General features: G+C 58.0%; 1 protein-coding gene across 3 annotated transcripts; it reads left to right on the top strand.

Moving 5' to 3' along the window:
• The first annotated feature begins 4,982 nt into the window (after positions 1–4,982).
• LOC138805064 (apoptosis facilitator Bcl-2-like protein 14) lies at positions 4,983–17,924 on the top strand. Of its 3 annotated transcripts, none has more exons than XM_069989620.1 (7): positions 4,983–5,050; positions 7,645–7,770; positions 11,600–12,027; positions 14,103–14,276; positions 15,041–15,111; positions 16,255–16,521; positions 17,698–17,924. In XM_069989620.1, the coding sequence occupies exons 3-7, from the start codon at positions 11,607–11,609 to the stop codon at positions 17,734–17,736; spliced, it is 972 nt and encodes a 323-aa protein (XP_069845721.1). In that variant the 5' UTR covers positions 4,983–5,050; positions 7,645–7,770; positions 11,600–11,606; the 3' UTR covers positions 17,737–17,924. The 3 variants fall into 3 exon arrangements, with proteins under 3 accessions (XP_069845721.1, XP_069845722.1, XP_069845723.1); XM_069989621.1 differs by lacking the exon at positions 4,983–5,050 and adding an exon at positions 6,922–6,969; XM_069989622.1 differs by lacking the exons at positions 4,983–5,050; positions 7,645–7,770 and adding an exon at positions 9,944–10,055.
• Positions 17,925–18,940: the final 1,016 nt, after the last annotated feature.

Here is an 18,940-nt window from a genome sequence, read left to right on the forward strand (position 1 = left end):
ACCATTAGAAAACCATCAGTGGCGCTGTGGCTCAAGAGGTAGCGCACTAGCCTTGAGCTGAAGAACTGAGGGACAGCGCCCAGGCTCAGAGTTCAGGCCCCACGAGCGATCAAAAAGAAAAAGTAACAAAGCAACAGTCTGAGCCATAGCTCAGGGGGTAGAGCGCCAGCCAATGAGCAAAAGCAAATGTCAGACAGTGAATTCAAGTCCCAGTCTCAGAAAAAAAAACAGAGCGAGAACAAAGCAATAGATGAGATACATATTTTTTCCCCAGAATTTTGTCATGGAAGAACAAAAAAATATATTTTTTTTCTTCAAAGAAAACTTAGGGGCCAGAGATTGAAATACATGCAAAGCTTATTTTTAGTGCCCTTTACAGATATAAAGCCATGCTGTTTGGGAACAAAAAAAAATGCATTATGTATAACTTGTTTCACTCAGAAAGTTACCATGTTTTTTGTGTATTGATATATTTAGGCAGTGAGAGATCTGAAGAGAAGAAAAGTTTTCCTGATCTCTTTCCCGGTTACTTTCTAGAATGAGAGTTGGAAAAAAAACAAAAGTCCTTGGTAGAAAAACTTTTCAGAATCTTCACAAGAAAAACAACTCACAGATTTTTAGATTCGTTCCTCCCCTCTCCCCCCCTCCCCCCACCCCTGCCCCATCCAGGCTCCCGGCCCTCAGGTCACTGGGCTCTCTGCGTCTGTCAGTGTCTGACCGGAGATCAATGGCCCAGCCAGCGCCAGGACACGCAGGGAATGTCAGAGTCCACGCCAGAGACGCCACTGGGCCAAGAGTTCCAACCACACCACACCATACAAGCCTTTGAGGTCCACACCACCATGCACTGACCTGTCACGGGTGACCTTAAAACTATTAGTGAACCCCAAGGACAGCCTCAGCCAGGGGAGGCCACCGGACCCCGAGGCCACACACCTGAACCCAGGCTGTATACCCAACCCCCAGCCACACACCTGACCCCCGGCCGCACACACATACAGACCAGACCCTGGGCCGCATGCCCGACCCCCCCACCCACACGCCTGACCCCCACCTGCACACCCGACCCCAGGCCACACGCCCAAACCCAGGGCGCACACCCAACCCCAGGCTGCACACCTGATCCAGGGCCGCACACCCAGCCACAGAGCCCAGGCCCTGAGTTCAAGCCCCACGAACGCAATAAACAAAACAAAACTCACCTGTCAGTCACCTCCCTGTGAGTCAGCCACGGACTTCCGTCAGACAGCGAGACTTTCCTGGCTCTGAGGTCACTTCCTCACACGCTGAGGTCACTTTCTCACACGCTGAGGTCACTTCCTGAGCCGCCTGGTCCCGCCTCCCTCAGACAGTGGGCGGTTCCCTGGCTCTGAGGTCACTTCCTTCCTCATCTGTGGAGGTCCCGCCTCCCGCCTTTCCTATATAATCCCTCAACCTCCCCTCCCCTCCCCTCCCCTCCCCTCCCCTCCCCTCCCCTCCCCTCCCCTCCCCTCCCCTCCCCTCCCCTCCCCTCCCCTCCCCTCCCCTCCCCTCCCCTCCCCTCCCCTCCCCTCCCCTCCCCTCCCCTCCCCTCCCCTCCCCTCCCCTCCCCTCTTCCCCTCTCCTTCTCTTTGAGCATGCCTCCATCTTGTATGTGGCCACAGTTCGCTGTCCTCCCCCCTATAAATGCTTTTCTGCCTAAACCACATGGCGGACTCCTTTCGGCGCACCTTACCCGCACCTGGCAGGGACTGCAGGTGTGAGGCTCCGGCGTGGGCTCACAGTTGCACGGGCGTGTGGGGTCCCGCTGACATTTCCACACCCGGGAACAGTATTTCCCGGTCCATTCTCTGACCCCAAGCCCCTTTTCCAAACAATCTCAGAAGGGTTTTCACGCCCGCATTAAGCCTGTCGTCTGTCTCCTTCTGCTTTCTTCTCTGCCTTCCCCAACTGCACCTCAGCCACCACAGGACCTTAGAAGATGGCCAGCCGGCTGCTCCCACACGAATCTCCTGGGTAGATCTGGGCCCGGCGTCCTGCAGACCCAGGGACGGCCAGAGAGGGCGCTGCCGAGCAGGCCGGAATTCCCTCAGCCCAGAGACCAGCAAAGGCCGCAAGGGTTCGCACAGTACTGGTTGTCTGCCTTAGTCCCCTCCAAGGAGGAAGGAAAGAGCAGTAGCAACAACAGGGCCAACCCAATGACGGGTCCCCAGCTTGCACCAACAAGGCCGACCCGCGGCGGTGGCCTTGGAAGGGGTCACGGGGCTTGGCTGCCCGGCCACCCCTCGCCAGGCTGACTCTGGGCTGCAGACTCCTTTCTGCCTGCTGGTCCTGAAACAGAGGAAAGTGAGTCCCTTGACTGGTGCCTCAGTTTCCCCCTGTCAATAGCTGATAGTGTTGGGCTCCATCCCAGCCAGGCCCAGTTCTGGCCTTTCCCAGGGAAGTGGGGGGAGCGGGTGGGGGGCTGGAGCTGGCCACACACACACACAGACACACACACACAGACACACACACACACACACACACACACAGACGCACACACAGACACACATACACACAGACACACACATAGACACACAACAGACATGCACACACAGATACACACAGACACACATGCACACACAGATACACACATATAGATACACAGACACACATACAGACACATGTGCACACACACACAGACACACACAAGAGACACACACACAGGGTAGGAGAACCTGTGCCTTTAAGACAAGAAGGCCGCCCTCTTCCCTAAACACAGGCTGGCCTTGTTCTTCCCGGTGCTGGCTGAGCGATAAAAACGCGAAATGTCATTTCCTGTCTCCGCGGTTAACCGCTAGATGCTGGATCCGAGACTTACCAGAAGCACTGAACTCCAGGAAAAAAAAAAGCCTGCAGTTTTCACCAACTTCCTCATACACTGTGGGAGCTGCTTGACCTTTGTGTGCAGGAGGGGGGGCTGTAGACACAGGGGGGGAGGGGTGTGGACATGGGAGGGGAAAGGGCTGTGGAGACTGGGGAGGGGACTGTGGACACAGGAGGGGCTGTGGACACAGGGCGGGGGGCGAGGGGCTGTGGATATTGGGGGAGAGACTATGGAGAGGCTGTGGACGCTTGGGGGGAGGGGCTGTGGACATGAGGGCCCTGTGGACATGGGGGTCCCTGTGGACACTGGGGGGGGCTGTGGACACTGGGGGAGGGGCTGTGGACACTGGGGGAGGGGCTGTGGACACTGGGGGAGGGGCTGTGGACACTGGGGGAGGGGCTGGGGACACAGGAGGGGCTGGGGACACTGGGGGGAGGGGCTGTGGACACTGTATGGGTGGGGACTGTGCACCCAGGATGGGGGGGTTGGGGGGGGCTGAGGGAATCTGATGAATGATGAACAGATGCTTTTGCAAACTTCTTCCAGGAAGCAAGGGAGGTGTGGTGACCTGCAGTGCCTGAGTCCGGGTGTGTGTCTGTGTGTCCTGTGTCTGTGTGTCCCATGTCCGTGTGTCTCGTGTCCATGCGTCCCGTATCCGTGTATCCCATGTCCGTGTGTCCCATGTCTGTGTGTTCTGTGTTCATGTGTCCCATGTCTGTGTGTCCCGTGTCTGTGTGTCCAGTGTCTGTGTCTGTTCCCGCAAAGGCAGGTCTGCAAACCTCAGGACAGTGGCACAGACACTGGGTCCTATGGCCCTGGCCCTGGCTCTTTGATGTCAGTGGTGTCCTGCAGAGTCCTGTCCCCCCTCCCCATCTCCTTCATCCAGGAAGGAGGGGGGCGGGGGGGGGGTGGCGGGGCAGGGAGGCGGGAGCCAGCCTGGCTTGGCCTCCCCGGGGCAGGGCAGCTGCCCTGCATGCATGGTGTGTGCCCACGGTGGCCTTCCTGGGACTGGCACACACAGGGCCGTGGTGTCCTGGGCGGTGGCGTGGTGCAGCAGGTGCAGCTCCCCCGGCCCCAAGGGGTTAAGTCTAAGTCGTTTCCATTGCCGAGAAAAACACTTGGGAAGGGACGACGTGGCGGCGGGGACCACGGCTCAGTCAGGTCTCAGTGGTGTGGCCTGGGGGGACCTGGCTGAACTGGGAGCAGGCGGGGCCCAGGCTAGACCCGGCCCTCCAGCAGAGAATGCGGGCACTGCCACCCCTGCCCCCCCCGCCCCGCCTCCGCACCCCTGCAGTCCCACCACGGTAATGGGGCAGCCGGGGAGCGGAGCCGGGCCTCAGTCCCTTGACCCCAGCTGGTTCCATGACACCTACAAATCACGAGGGGGGCTTACTCAACACCTTGGCCCCAGAGAGGAGGGCTGGGGTCTGGGAGCACGCGGGCTTCTGCGAATGAGGCACACAGGGTGGGGAGGGGGGAGACTTTGTAAACCCCAAGGAAGATCTCTGAGCCGGGCGGCTATTTGGGGGGCTGGAATTGAGGGGATGGTGGTGGGAGGCCAGCCTGGATCTCCACGGCCAGCCTCCATCTCAGGCATTGCAGCTGAGCACCGAGCTGTGAGCCGGCCCTGGCTGTGCTGGGGTCATCTGAGTCCAGGCCTGTCCCAGCCTGGGTCCAAGACCCTGCCGGACAAGAAACAAACAAAGAGCTGGGGACGTGACTCACGTGGCCCAGCACCTGCCTGGTAAGCCCAAGGTCCTGACTTCAAACCTCCACACTTCTATCTGGTGGCTGCTGCCTGTCATCCCAGCCACTCAGGAGGCTGAGATCTGAGGATTGCAAACTTTCCGGGCAAGAAAGTCTGTGAAACTCTGATCTCCAAGGAACCACCAGAAAACCAGAAGTGGGGCTGTGGCTCAACATGGTACAGAGCCAGCCTTGCACACAAAGAGCTCAGGGACAGCACCCAGGCCCTGAGTTCAAGCCCCAGGACCAACATAGGCAAAAGCAGGTAAGATTTTAAGAGCCTGCAGGAGGCCACGCACACACAAGCTACTACAGCACAAATCATGAGCAGCCCGGAGCGCCTCCGGATTCCCTCAGCCCCGGGAAATGAGGACATTCTTTCTGTTCTAAACCGTTGGCCCGGAATTCCTCACCCAACAGAAACACCCCGAAAGACGGAGGCCGGTGACCACTGACCAGGTAAACAAGGGCCAAGCGAGCTTGCCACCGAACCCAAGCAGCTCCTCGGGCCAATGGGAAATGGGGTTTGATAGAAGGATCTAGAACAACATTTGATATAAACTACATAAGAGGGTGGCAGACATACCAGCTGTGTAGATACAAGACACTGTTTCTGCTGTAATTATTCCAAGTGACTGGGTTTTACTTGAAAATGTGTGTGTGTGTGTGTGTGTGTGTGTGTGTGTGTGTGTGTGTGTGTGTGTGTGTGTACCAGTCCTGGAACTTGAACTCAGGGCCTGGGCACTGTCACTGAGCAATTTAGCTTGAGGCTGGTGCTCTACCACTTGAACCACAGCTCCACCTCTGGTTTTCATTGGAGATCAGAATCTCATGGACTTTCCTCACCCAGCTGGCTTTGAACCTCAATCCTTAGATCTCAACCTCCAGAGTTGCTGGGATGACAGACACTTTATTTTTACAGTAATACCAGACAGGTGTGCATCTGGATTTATGATGTGCATCTGGATTTATGATGTGCGTGGCACAGAGCAACCACGATGGCTGGAGGACAGATAACCCGAGGGACGCCGTGCCGGGCTTTGTGATCGCGTGCCACCGTTTATAATTCAAGGCACGGGTGACAGGCTCGGGGACAGACGTTCAGGAGCTGTGGGCATGAAGCACCGTGGCAGGCCAAGGGCCAACAGGAAAGATAGAAAGGAACTCTCTGGAGAAGCAGAGGGAAGCCGAGCGGAGTAGCTCCCATCTGTAACCCTGGCGGCCCGCCAAGGGGCAGATAAATCCTTGAGACTCTCATCTCCATCATTTCTTTTATTTGGTTTGGTTTGTTGTCGGTTCCCCCCTCCCCACCACCACCCGTTTGGTTGAATTAGGCAAAGTCCTGCCAGTTCATTGTTGTGTGTGTGTGTGGCGCCACCCAGTGGCCAGGTGTGTCAGTGCGGCTCTACCAGTGGCTCCTGGGTGGATGGGTTAACAGGCCCCGGCCCTGCTCCAAGGAGTCTCAGCCACTTGGGTTTGGTTTGGTGGCAGAGCATTTCTGTCCATCCACCGGCATCTGTCCGTCCACCGGCACCACACACAGTCAGACAGGCGGCCCTTCACGCTCTTGTATGTGGGTTGTTTTTTTTCCTCTGAAATCTTCTCAACCCCATGTTGAACAAAGGCAGTGGCCATTTGTTTAATCCTGGCAAGCACCGTCTCCCAGGTCAGGGTTCACCAGGGGATGTGAGAGGCTCTTTGAAGGGGTGAAGTCCCAGGTTCGAGTTCCCACACAACTCCCTGTTGGAGAATATGGGTGCAGGTGGGGGACAGAAGGGATGATCGAAGGAACCGCCAGACTCTGTTACTCTAGAGGAGGGCCCGTTGCCTGTGTCCCCAGCAAGGCTTGAACCGCGGCCCAACTTTATTTCTACCCTGCCCTCCTCGGCCTAAATACCCAACACAAGTCTAATTTCTCAAGTACAGATTAACTTTGTTTTTTTGTGCTGGCACTGGGATTTGAACTCGGGGCAGCAAGCTCTTGTTTGTTTTTTTTCCCCTTGAGGCCGGCGTTCTACTGTGTTGAGCCACACCTCCACTTCTGGTTTTCTGGTGGTTCACAGGAGATGAGTTTCACAGACTCCCCTGCCCCGGCTGGCTTCAAACTGGGATCCTCAGTTCTTGGCCTCCCACGAGGCTGGGATGGCAGGCATGCACCGCTGGCCTCCCGTAAAGGGTTTTAACCTGGGGGTCTCAGCGCCCTGGGCCCCGTTGGCGGTAGCAGAGACCCTGGCATTCCACAGAGCTCTGCCTCCCGTGGAAACCTCTGTGACGGTGCCAGGAAGGTGAGAGGTTCAGTGCCAGGCCCAGCTGCCCCCCCACCCCCCCAGCCCCACCCGGCCACCGCAATCTGGGGGGATGTGAGCGGACCAGCGGGGGTGCGTTGGCCTGGGGTGAACAGGGAGGGGGGCCCTGGGAGTCGTGGATTTTGGGGGTCGCAGCCTCCACAGCTCTGGCTGAGGAGCAAGGCACCCCAGGGAAGGACGGCCAAACGCTGCCATGGGAAGCTGGCAGACGCGGGTGCCGTGCTCGGTGGAGGCCACAAGGAACTCTGGGGGTGCAGACGGGGAGGTTGGGGTCCTCAGAGGGGTGACCCCAGTGGAGGGGACCCCTCCAGGCAAAGGGGCTGTGGCCACAGAACGGACTTTACCAGAAACTCCAGGAGCCTCCCCTACCCGGCCTCCCCTACCTGGCCTCCCTAGAATAAAAGAAGAATCATGCTGGATGCTCAGCTAAGCAGAGGCGTTTGGGGGTGAACTGTGGGCACCCTGAGTGTTCGTAGATGACACTTGAGACTTTGCACTGTGGAGCTGTGCGTGGAGAGGATCCATGGGGGGAGGGGGGCACTACTCCAGCGACATGGGGGGGGCGGGGGAGAAGGGAGCGCAGAAAGTGGCAGGTGGGCAAGGACCAGAGTCAGAAGGAAAGAGAGCAGCTTGCTGTCACCAGAACCTCCCACACACACAGCACACACGGCTGTCCCCTCCCCCCATCCCCCTCCCCCTCCAAACCCCCAGAGAGATAGGGTCTCACCAACTCTCCCCTCCTCCTAGGACGGAGCTTCACCACGCCCAGCATCAGGCTCCACGCATCTCATGACCCCAACTCGGAACCGGGCCCGCTGCTCCTCCAGCCAAGCGAGGCCAGGGGCCGGGCCTGGCCCAGGACAAAGCCGCCTGGTAAGCGCCACCCAAACACGGCTCCCTGCAGCGCCCTGAGGCTTCTCCTTGGAGAATTGCGTATCCGTGGGTCCAAGGCAGCGCTGGTAAACGATCGCAGCACGGCCAGGTGAAATGGGGCCGGTGAGCCCATCACCTCACACCCTTCTGTTCTTGTGCAGGGACAGCATTGAAAACTCAGTCGGGTGTCATGGCTCCTGCCTGTCATCCCAGCGACTCAGGAGGCTGAGATCTGAGGATCATGGTTAAAAGCCAGCCTGGGCAGGAAAGTCCGTGAGACTCTCAACTCCTGTGAACCAGCAAAAAGCTGGAAGTGGAGATGTGGCACCAGCCCTAAGCAGGAAAACTCAAGTAAAAAAGGCAAGCAAGAGTGCAAAGCCCTGAGTTCAAACCCTAGTGTCAACACACACACACACACATACACACACACACAGAGCCATGGGACATCTCTCCCTCGGAGCAGGATCTCTTTGTACTTCACATAACCCCCCTTCCCCCTCCACCGCCACCCCTGTCCCTCCTTAAGGCCCCACCGTGTGTTCATGCCAGCGTCTGTGTCTGTTCTGCGCATTGGCTCTGAGGGTGGGTGCTGGGCAAATGATTTCTGTCCCTTCGGACCTCTGCATGGAGTGGGGCTGCAGCCTCTTCCCTCTGCTTGTACCAGAGCACCCAGAGCAAGCACCCAGAGCAAGTACCCAGAGCATCCAGAATGAGTACCCAGAACACACAGGGTGCCCAAAGTGAGTTCCCAGAGTACCTAGAGTAAGTACCATGAGCAGCCCCGAACTCGATGCTCCCCCAAGCCTAGAGACCCAAGCACCCATGCCCGGCAGCCGGAGCCCACGTCAGGAGGTGGGTGGGCTTTGGGCAGGGTACTGGGCTGCAAGGGGGTCACCGACGGGATATCCTGCCTGGTGCCTGGCGCAGCCCAGCTCACCATCCTGACAGGGTCCCTCTGCCACCTGCAAAGACGTGGCGATGGCGCCACCAACACCCACCGCAGCCCCGCCCCAAGCCATGGCAGCCGGCCCAGGCACTTACCCATGGCTGCTCATTTGCATGCTGTATTTGCATGCCTGCATTTACATATCTTCATTTGCATATCAGCAGCCACACATCCATATCCATCCATCCACAGGCCTCTGGCTCCTTCCAGACTTCCTGGTAGATTTCCAGGCAGGGGTGGGAGGCGTGGCGCAGCTGGCAGAGTGCCTGGCCCAGGAGCGGAAAGCGTCAGGTGCTTCTCATTGAAGACACCGGCCAATTGGCAGATGCCCCCAGGACTGGAGACGCTGTGATGTGGGCCTTCTGGAAGAATCTCTCCCAGCACCACAGGGGGGTTTCATGTCACGAAAGAGGCAGCCTGGGCCACAGGGTTTCTGAGGCTGGCAGCTTGCCTCACCCAGGCACAAGTCTGGGTTCGATCCCCACCTCTGCACATCCACTGATATTTCCTAGGCCGAAGTCCCAGGGCCGTGATGGTGAGCAGAGCATCGAGCAAAGGCTCACATGGGACAGTGGTCGGTGCTGGTGTCCTGGGCTCTGGTCTCTGTCCATCCTAGCTGCCTTGAGCCATGGTAGGCCTCAGTTTCCTGAGCTGCGGCAGGAAGGTCACCAGGAGGGCTACACAGCTGAGCTAACCTGTAAAGTGATCAGCAACTATACCGATGGCTCTCTGGGGCCTAAAACCATGAAAACACACCTTTTTTTTTAGGGGTGGGAGAGAAGGGGGGTGCCAGCCCTGAGTCTCAAACTCAGGGTCTGGGCACTGTCCTTGAGCTGTTTTTCACTCAAGACTGGTGCTCCACCACTTGAACCACAGTGCCCACCGCCTCTAGCTTTTTTTAGTGACTAACTAGAGAGCGGCAGAGTCTCTGGGACTTTCGGGGGGGGCCGGGGAGGGCTGGCTTGGAACCCGATCCTCCGGTCTCAGCCTCCAGAGTCACTGGAGGGGGGGGGGATGTAGGGCAAAGCCCCATGGAGGTTCTGGGCCTGAGGTCAAGCAGGCTGAGCCTCACACCTGCCCTGAGGGCGGCGGCTGCCCACGTGCCTTAAACTGATAAGAGACTGGAGAACCGGAATGGTCCCACTTGGAAGACATTTCTGAGGCAAATTACCAGGGGGCAAAGGGCAGCCCCTCCCGTGCGGCGGGGGCGGGGCCTGTGGAGGAAGTGGCCTCGGTCTCCATGCCTGGGCTAGGCTCAGCCACCTGAGCTTGGGAGGTTGAGAGTGGCCCGGCAGTGACCTTCCCTCCAGGCACAGATCAGGAGACAGATCGGGAGCGGGTAAGGGCACCGCAGGCTGAGTCACCGTCCAGGGGCGGCCGGTGGGGAGGAAGGAGGCCTGGCTGGGGGAGCTGGCGCCCCGTGGATACAAAGTTCCCAGCTCGGTCTCTGGGCTGGTGGCCTTGGCAGTGAGCGGAGTCAACCATGGGGCCCTGGCTCCCCTGTGAGCTCAGTGTGCCCGTGTTCAGTCAGGGCCAGCGTGGGGAAACCAGGGTTGGCGCTCGCAGACCCGGGCACCGCCGGGGAACTTGGGCTGACACCCCGGGGTCCGGGGCTCCGGGCTGGGGGGGCTTCCCCCCCCCACCCTGCACCACGAGGCCCCAGCCCCCGCCCCGGGCTCTGTGCGACCGCGTTCCTCATTTCACTTTCAGGATGAAGGTGCACTGGAGGTTTGGGGGCGCCCAGGGCACAGGCAATCCTGGGGTGACGGGCCAGGCCCGGGGTCACTCAGAGTGACCACATGAACTTGGTGGCACCATGGGGTTCTGTAGGGTCAGGCAGAGGGGACCCCCCAATCCCCCCCCACACCTGGGCTCCGGCCCTGGTGGCGCAGGAGGCTAGGTGGTCACCCCACGGCCTCGTCACGCCCCTCAGTGCCTGTGATGCAGTCCACAAGCCCACGGGGTTCCCCCACGGGCCCACGGACCTGCAGAGGCTGCTGGGAGGGGAGGGTGCCCCCCAGGGGAGGGGTGGCTCCAGAGGGAAACACGGGTGACAAGCTTTGTGTGTGACAAAAGCCCCCGTGGGCAGTTGCTGGGAGAAAGTCTGTGTCCGTGGGAGGGAGGAGCAGCGGGGCACGGGGCTGAAATCTGCGGGGGCTGAAGCCGCCCTGGGGCGTCTTGGAAGAAGTGGGGGGGGGACCACGGAGTGAAGGGTCAGCCGCCCCCAAGCCCACTGAACTGAGTGACACGGGAGCCACGCGCGATGCGGGGAAGGCTGGGTGTGAAGGAAATCCGACCCCCGCTCCACGCCTCTCCACGGCCCCTCCGCGCCAGGCCACCCGCCATGCCGTCCTCCCGTGCGGCGCCCTGTACCCCAGCATCCACCATGTGGGGGGCCACGTCCCCTCTTCACCAGACCGCTGCCCTGCTCAGCACTGGGAAACTCCAGCCGCGGTTTGTAAGGTGCATGGGAATTTCTCCCAAGGCCTCAAGAAAAGGGGGCCGCCCCCCCCCCCACCGCCCACCAAGCAGCCAAGTGGCTTCAGTTGCGGGGTCCGGCCCTGTGGGGGTAAAGGGAGCTTTGTATCAAAAACCCCACCCAGTAACTCCACCATGGGAGCCAAGCTCCCAGCCCTTGCAGTTTTAGTTTCTTTTCGGCTGGAGTCTCCCGCGTGTCTGCCACCCACGGCGATCCTCCCAAGACGCCGGGATTATAGAAATGTACCACCACACCCGGCCCTGCTCAGCTCCCTCCACTTCCGCTGGCGCACTTAAAGTCTGGAAAAATACAGGCCGCCCTCCCTCACCTGGCCCCTCACCTGGCCACGCCAAGGCGTCCCCGCGCCCACGGGGACACGGGTGGCTTTGTCTTGCAAATTGCAGAGCCGCCATGTACAGCAACAGCAGCAGCAGCAGCAGCACGTGCGAGCTGGAAGACATCCCGCTGTCGGACGACGACCCAGACAGCATGGAGTTCAAGATCCTGGCCTTCTACGCCAGACACCATGCCTTCAAGGGCAGCCCCATCTTCCCGGCCAAGCTGCAGAGGACCAGGACCGAGCCCCAGAAGGGACCGGGGCCCTGGGCAGCCGACGCCTGGACGCAACACGGGCCGGGGTCCTGGAGGCACACGGCGATGCTGGGCGAGAAGAGCCTAGGTTTTGGCAAGAGGCCGTCCTGGAGGCGGCTGTTTGGGGGAGGCCCGGGGAGGGAGGAAGACTCACCCAGCTCGCCGCCCGGGGAGATCCGCACCCACGGCCAGGCGTCCTCGCTGTCCCTGCCCAGCGTGGAGCAGGGCCTGCAGAGTGAAGGTAGGCCGGATCCCCTCCTTTCCTTCCTTCGATCCTCCTTTCCTTCCTCCGTGTCCATCCGGTGAGGAGCAGCCTCCCCCACGGACTTTCCTGCCCGGAGCTGGCCTCCAACCACGATCCTCAGATCTCAGCCTCCCGAGCAGCCGGGATGACAGGCGTGAGCCACGGGGGCCCAGCTTTGTGCTCATATTTATAACAGCCGGTCTGACCAGGAGGGGCTGCCCGAAGGAGTTTGGTTTAGTTTAGTTTAGTTTTTTAAAGCTTTTAGATGAGATTGAGAATACAAATGAATAGAAACAGCAGCGTGGCAGCGGGTCATGTCCACCACAGGAGGCTGAGATCCAGAGGACTACACATCAAATCCAGCCCAGGCAGAAATGGTCAGGAGAATCCAGCTCTTTTAAGTAATAGCAAAAAGTCCAGGCTTGGGCTGGGAAGGTGGCTCAGTGGTAGAGCGCTTGCCTTGCATGCCTGAGGCCCTGGGTTCGATTCCTCAGCACCACATAAGCAGAAAAAAAAAGCCGGAAGTGGTGCTGTGGCTCAAGTGGTAGAGCGCTAGCCTTGAGCTGAAGAGCTGAGGGACAGCGCCCAGACGCAGAGTTCAGGCCCCACGACTGGACCCCCCCCCAAAAAAAAAAGTCCGGGCTGGAGGAATGGCTCAAGTGGTGGGGCACCAGCCTTGAGCAAAGTGCTCGAGTGCCAGCCCTCCTAACAACCAATCAACCAAGAGCAGCAGGGGTCAAGGAGTTTGGTTGGAAAACGGTGTGTGAGGCTGGGTAACACATAGGCAACATGTGTAAAACCTGTAATTATAATATTTCTATAATATATAATGTATATATTAGATATATGACCTTATATTCCAAGATAGTTAAGGGGACTCCAGCCATCATGTCTACCTTTTAAGTGGGATTGTAAACAAAAGCTAGCAAGGAAAGGACAATCGGTCTCACTTTCTGGAAAGTTCTTCCACATGGCTGCTCCTCCCCACACCCCACACGGTGTCCTGTGGGATGCACCCCAGAGCCCTCTGCTGTACCTGCTGGGGAGAAAATGGCCCACTGCGGCTCAGGGAAATCATTCCCAGCTCCTGGCTCTGCCTGGCTTCTGCACAGCACAGGCCCAGGACTAAGCCCCTACTCCAGCCTGCATTCTGCCAGCCCCACAGTGCCCCCACCCCACCATTAGACGCTTAAAGAAGCAGGGAGCCTTCCTGAACCCTCCCACCTGCCCACCTGCCTGTCATGAGCAGCCATGATGAACGAGAACAGTGGCTTTCATTCTAACACGTTTATTTTTTGTCTTTTTTTTTTTTTTGGGGGGGGGGTCTGGTCGTGGGGCCTGAACTCTGGGCCTGGGCACTGTCCCTCAGCTCTTCAGCTCAAGGCTGGCGCTCTACCACTTGAACCACAGTGCCACTTCTGGCTTTTTTCTTTTTGCTTATGTGGTGCTGAGGAATCGAATCCAGGGCCTCAAGCATGCAAGGCAAGCGCTCTGCCACTGAGCCACCTTCCCAGGCCCATCATTTTTTTTTAAAGGCTGATAGTAGGACTTGAACTCAGGGCCGTGTGTTTTCCTTAGTTTGTTTATATATATATATATATGTATATGGTTATTTTTGTTGTTGTTGTTGGTCATGGGGCTTGAACTCTGGGCCTGGGCACTGTCCCTGAGCTCTTCAGCTCAAGGCTGGCGCTCTACCACTTGAGTCACAGCGCCACTTCCAGTTTTCTGGTAGTTCATGGGAGATCAGAGTCTCATGGACTTTCCTGCCCAGGCTGGCTTTGAACCGTGATCCTCAGATCTTAGCCTCCTGAGTAGCTAGGATGACAGGTATGAACCACTGGTGCCCAGCTTCTTTCTCTCTCTTTCTTTTGGCAGTTAACTAGAGATCAGAGTCTCACAGACTTTCTTGCCCAGGCTGGCTTTGAACCGTGGTCCTCAGACCTCAGCCTCCTGAGTGGCTGGGATGACAGGTGTGAGCCACCAGCATGGGGCTAACAGTTTTGTAAGTTAGTATTCCAAACAAGAACGTCATTCTTGGAGGAGATCAGCACCATCTTGTTCCGTTTCAGCCGTGGACCCCAAGGTTGCCTCCATTGCCAACCGAGTGGCCGAAATTGTCTACTCGTGGCCGCCACCTGAAGACCGGCTCCACCAGGGAGGCCACAAGCTCAAGGAGTACGTGGTCCCCTACGCTGTCCACCAAGGCTTTGGAGGGGCAGAAGGAGCTACGGGAGCCGAGAAAGGTGAGCAGCCTTGCTCCAGCCTGGGGGCTGGGGTGAGCCTGGGAGGGGTCGGGGTCACACATCGCCCAGCCCAGTGCTTGCAGCGGGAGGCTGGCATCCCCCTCCCTCCAAAATGGCCCCCCTGTTGTGTCCCCAGCCCTGAAGTAGTGTGAGGCTCTGCCCACCATGGGCCACAGAGACCGGAGAGGAGCCCCAGGCCCAGGGAGGCCTACAAGGTGTACACATGAACCAGATCAAAGCCATCACATTTGAAGGCTGACGTGACAAGAAAACAAAGCTGGGCGCTGTGGCTCACGCCTGCAATCCCAGCGACTCAGGAGGCTGAGGTCCAAGGATTTTGGTTCAAAGCAGGAAATTCCGTGAGACTCTGATCTCCGATGGACCACCAGAAAATCAGAAGTGGTGCTATGGCTCAAATGGTGTTGCGCATGCCTTGAGCGAAAAAGTTCAGGGATGGCACCCAGGTCCTGAGTTCAAATCCCATTGCCAGAAAAAAAAAAAAAAACAACCAACGATTTGTGAAGGAGGGGGTTTCTCTCAAGGGACAGGAGCCGGGAGGACCATGTCTCCAGCGCCCTTCTTCTGAGGGCAGGCTGAGCTCCAGGTGGGGTTGGGGTACTGAGGAAGGAGAGAAGGCTGGAGGAGAGGATCCTGGGGTTTGGGCCGCTCCTGCCCTCCTCTCTTGGAAATGCAGGCATGGCCGCCGGCCTCTTGTGAGGACTGTGTCCCTGCCCTGAAGAAGTAACAGAGCCTTCCCCCGACAGATGGAGAAGACCCCGTGATAGGCAGGATCGTGGCACTGCTGAAAGCCTCGGGAGACCAACTGGAAAGAGAGGTGCGAGCATCTCCATCAACGGTGATCTGGGCTCCTGGCCACGCCCTTGTTTAGCACGCCTGTCATCCCGGCTACTCCGGAGGCTGAGATCTGGGGATGGAGGTTCATCTCCAGTGAACCACCAAAAGCCATAAGTGGGAACTGCGGCTCAAGTGGTGGAGCATTAGCTAGTCTTGAGTGGGGGGGCAGGGGACAACCCTTAAAACTGTCTCGGAGCCCAGGCCCCAAAGTCAAGGTCCCAGGACTGGCACAAAAGGAAAGAAAAGAAAAAGGCCAGACACCGGTGGCTCATGCCTGTCACCCCAGCTACTCAGAAGGCTGAGATCTGAGGATCATGGTTCAAAGCCAGCCTGGGCAGGAAAATCCATGAGACTCTTATCTCCAATGAACCACCAGAAAAACAGAAGTGGAGCTGTGGCTCAAGTGGTAAAGTGCTCACCTTGAGCTGAAGAAGAGCTTAGGGGACAGTAGTGCCCAGGCCTTGAGTTCAAGCCCCTGACTGACGAAAGAGAAAAAGGCAAAAAGAACGAGTTCGGAAGATGTAGGGGTATATTCATCTCCTTCCCCCCTGGGCACCAGCATCCTGTGGTGAGCAGCCCCGAGCAGGGCCCAGGAAAAGCACAGAATGAAAGCTGGGGTTGCTTTTGTCTGTCGTGGGACTTGAACTCAGGGCCCAGGCGCCCTCCCTGAGCTCTTTCACTCAAGGCTGGCGCTCTACCACATGAGCCACAGCGCCACTTCTGGTTTTCTGGTGGTTCCTTGGAGATCAGAGTCTCATGGACTTTCCTGCCCTGAGCTGGCTTTGAACTGCAATCCTCAGATCTCAGCCTCCTGAGTGGCTGGGATGACGGGCGTGAGCACCAGTGACCACCAGCAGTGATTTCTTTAAGGGCAGTGAGCCAGAGGAAGAGGTGGGAGGTGAAGTGGAAGGAAAAGGTATGGGGTGGCTGGTGAACACAGCAGCCCCCCCCTTACACAGGGTCCTCAAAATGACACTCCCAGAGCTGCCCCCCACTCCCCCCCCCGGTCTGTGGCCAGTTACCTTTGGATAGATCCAGTCAGCACCTCCGTCCACGCTGCCCACGGCCGGGTCAACGCCCGGCCCCAGCCCGCCCCGGGCCGACGCCTGCCTCCCATCCACAGCTGAAGAAGGACAAGGCTCTGCTGAGCAGCCTCCGGGAGACGCTGTCCTACCCTGCGTTCAAGACCATCACGGACCAGTTCCTGAGGGACGTGGACACCCGCGGGGAGTCGGAGGTGAAGGCCCAGGGCTTCAAGGCGGCCCTGGCCATAGACGCCATGGCCAAGCTCACGGCCATTGACACCCACCCCATGAACCGGGTGCTGGGCTTCGGAGCGAAGTACCTGAAGGATCACTTCTCGCCCTGGGTCCAGCAGCACGGAGGATGGGTGAGTGCCCAGGGGCGGGGTAGAGGGGGGCGCCCCAAGGCGGGAGGGGTGCTGCGGGGGTTGGGGGGAGGAGAGGCAGGGGCGCACCTGAGAGGCCTCTGTTGCCTGGCACCTGTTCCACGTGAGCTCCACGCAGGGCACGGGGAGACACAGGCATGCCGGGATGGGTCGGGTGTGCGGGAAGAGATGCCAAGTCACAAGACGTGACTTCTGCCCTGGCAAATCCTGCAGGCAGAGGGTGGGCAAATGGTGCCCACAGGGCAGGAGGCCGCTCGGCCAGCAGAGAGGTCCAGGGGTCTGGCAACCTTTTGTCACCAGATAGGACCCATGACCACATAAAGTGATAAGCAAACAGTGGAAACCGCTGGTCCTGGGGCTTGAACTCAGGGCCTGGGTGCCGTCCCTGAGCGTTTTTACTCTAGGTTGGTGCTCTACCACTTGAGCCACATCTCTGTTTCTGGCTCTTTGGCTGGTTAAGAGTCTCATGACTCTTGGGCTGGCTTTGAACTGTGATCCTCAGGTCTCAACCTCCTGAGGAGGTGGGTCACAAGCACAAAGCACAGTTTCTTTACATTCAAGGAGCTGTTTCTCCCGCCTCTGTGATCTCCCATAGCTCCTATTAGTTTTTTGTTGTTTTTGTTGTTGTTTTCTGGTGCTGGTCCCTGGGCTTGAACTCATGACTTAAGTGCTGTTAGTGGATTTTTCTACTCAAGACTGATGCTCTACCACTTGAGCCACAGCCCTACTTCTGGCTCTTTTGGTGATTCACTGGAGATAAGAGTCTCAATGGACTTTGCTGCCCAGGCTGGCTTTGAACCGTCATCCTCAGATCTCAATCTCCTAAGTAGCCAAGATTACAAACGTGAGCCACAGGCACCCAGCCACTACCATTACTTTATATACAACCTAGATGTTCAGAAACCGGGAGAGGAGAAGACATCTATCAGTCCAATCGTCTGATTACATAGCAATGAGCTAACTTCGCCTCATCAAGATTCCCTGCACGGGTCAGCGCGAGGTGCAGCCCCGAGCCCCGCCTTTCCAGGCTTTAAGGAAGGAAGGCCGTCGATGGGGCTGGACGTGGGAGCCCTTCTGGGACTCACTGCTAGGGTGAATCAGACTCGGAATTTGGGGGGATTTACCTCCCCTCTCTCTCTCTCTCATTTCCCCCTCTAGGAAAAAATACTTGGGATATCACATGACGAAGTAGACTGAGACTCCGCTGGACCAGCGTGGCTCAGGTTCCCCACTGGACGTGGGGATGTCTACAAAGATAAGTGGTCACACTGATTTCCCACACAGAGGGGGACCGCTGTCCCAGCCGTCCCCCACCAGCTGTGTCAGCAAGTCCAGCCAGCCGGCCACCCACCTTGTGAGGGAAAGCCATAAACTGCCTGCCCGTGCTTCTTGGTATCTAGTACTCTTCATTTTACATAATGATTTCTTGGTGGTGCTGGGGCTTGAATTCAGGGCTTTGCTCTTGCTGGGCAGGTGCTCTGCTGCTTAAGCCACACCTCCAGCCCTTTGGGCTCTAGTTATTTTTGGTCTGGTTCTCAAACTTTTTGCCCCTATCCGCCTAGAACAGCATTCTTTTTTATGCTTGTGCTGAAGCCGGGGTGGTAGGGGCGGTGTCTCCTAAACCTCTTTTCCTCGAGCTGGTCTCAAACTGCAATCCTTCCCACTTCAGCCTCCATACAGACAGGTACAAGGCCCCGGTGCCTGGCCTTATTTTTTGAACTACACATGGGATAACTAAATAAAAGACATGACTTCATCCAGGCACGGGTGGCTCACGCCTATCATTCCAAGCTACTCAGGAGGCTGAGATCTGAGGATTGAGGTTCAAAGCCAGCCCAGACAGGAAAGTCTGTGAGACGCTTATCTCCAACTAAACAACAAAAAAAAGCCAGCAGTGGAGCTTTGGCTTGAGTGGTAGAGCAACAGCCTTGAGTGGAAGTTCAGGGACAGTGCCCAGGCCGTGAATTCAAGCCCCAGGAACTGCCCCTGCCGCGCCCCCCCCCTCCCCCCGGCACAGCCCCAAGCCCACCTGTAGACAGAGATGACGCCATTCTCATGGTAGTGATGCAGCTTTAAGGAACATTTGGCAGTTTGCAGAGGCTCAGTGCGCGAGCCTCTCTGAGAGGAGTCCCTTGGTTATTCCCTGAGTAGTAATGACCGCTGTCCAAAGGGTCAGTATTCCAGAATCAGAGAAGCAGGGGAAGCCGACAGCAGAGGCCTTGCCACATTCCTGAGGCCTGCTTGCCTGGGCTGAGGCCAGAATCTACTCCCCTCCTCTCCTTTTATCCCTTCTCCTCCCCCTTTCTTCCTTTCCTCCCCCCCCCATCTCCTCTCCTCTCCCTCTTATTCCCATCTTCTCTCCAACACAGCCCTCACTCACTGCTCTTCAGAAACTGGCTCT

The sequence above is a fragment of the Dipodomys merriami genome, unplaced genomic scaffold, assembly GCF_024711535.1.
Source record: "Dipodomys merriami isolate MVZ:Mamm:240054 unplaced genomic scaffold, mDipMer1.0.p SCAF_384, whole genome shotgun sequence".
Taxonomy (NCBI): Eukaryota; Metazoa; Chordata; class Mammalia; order Rodentia; family Heteromyidae; genus Dipodomys; species Dipodomys merriami.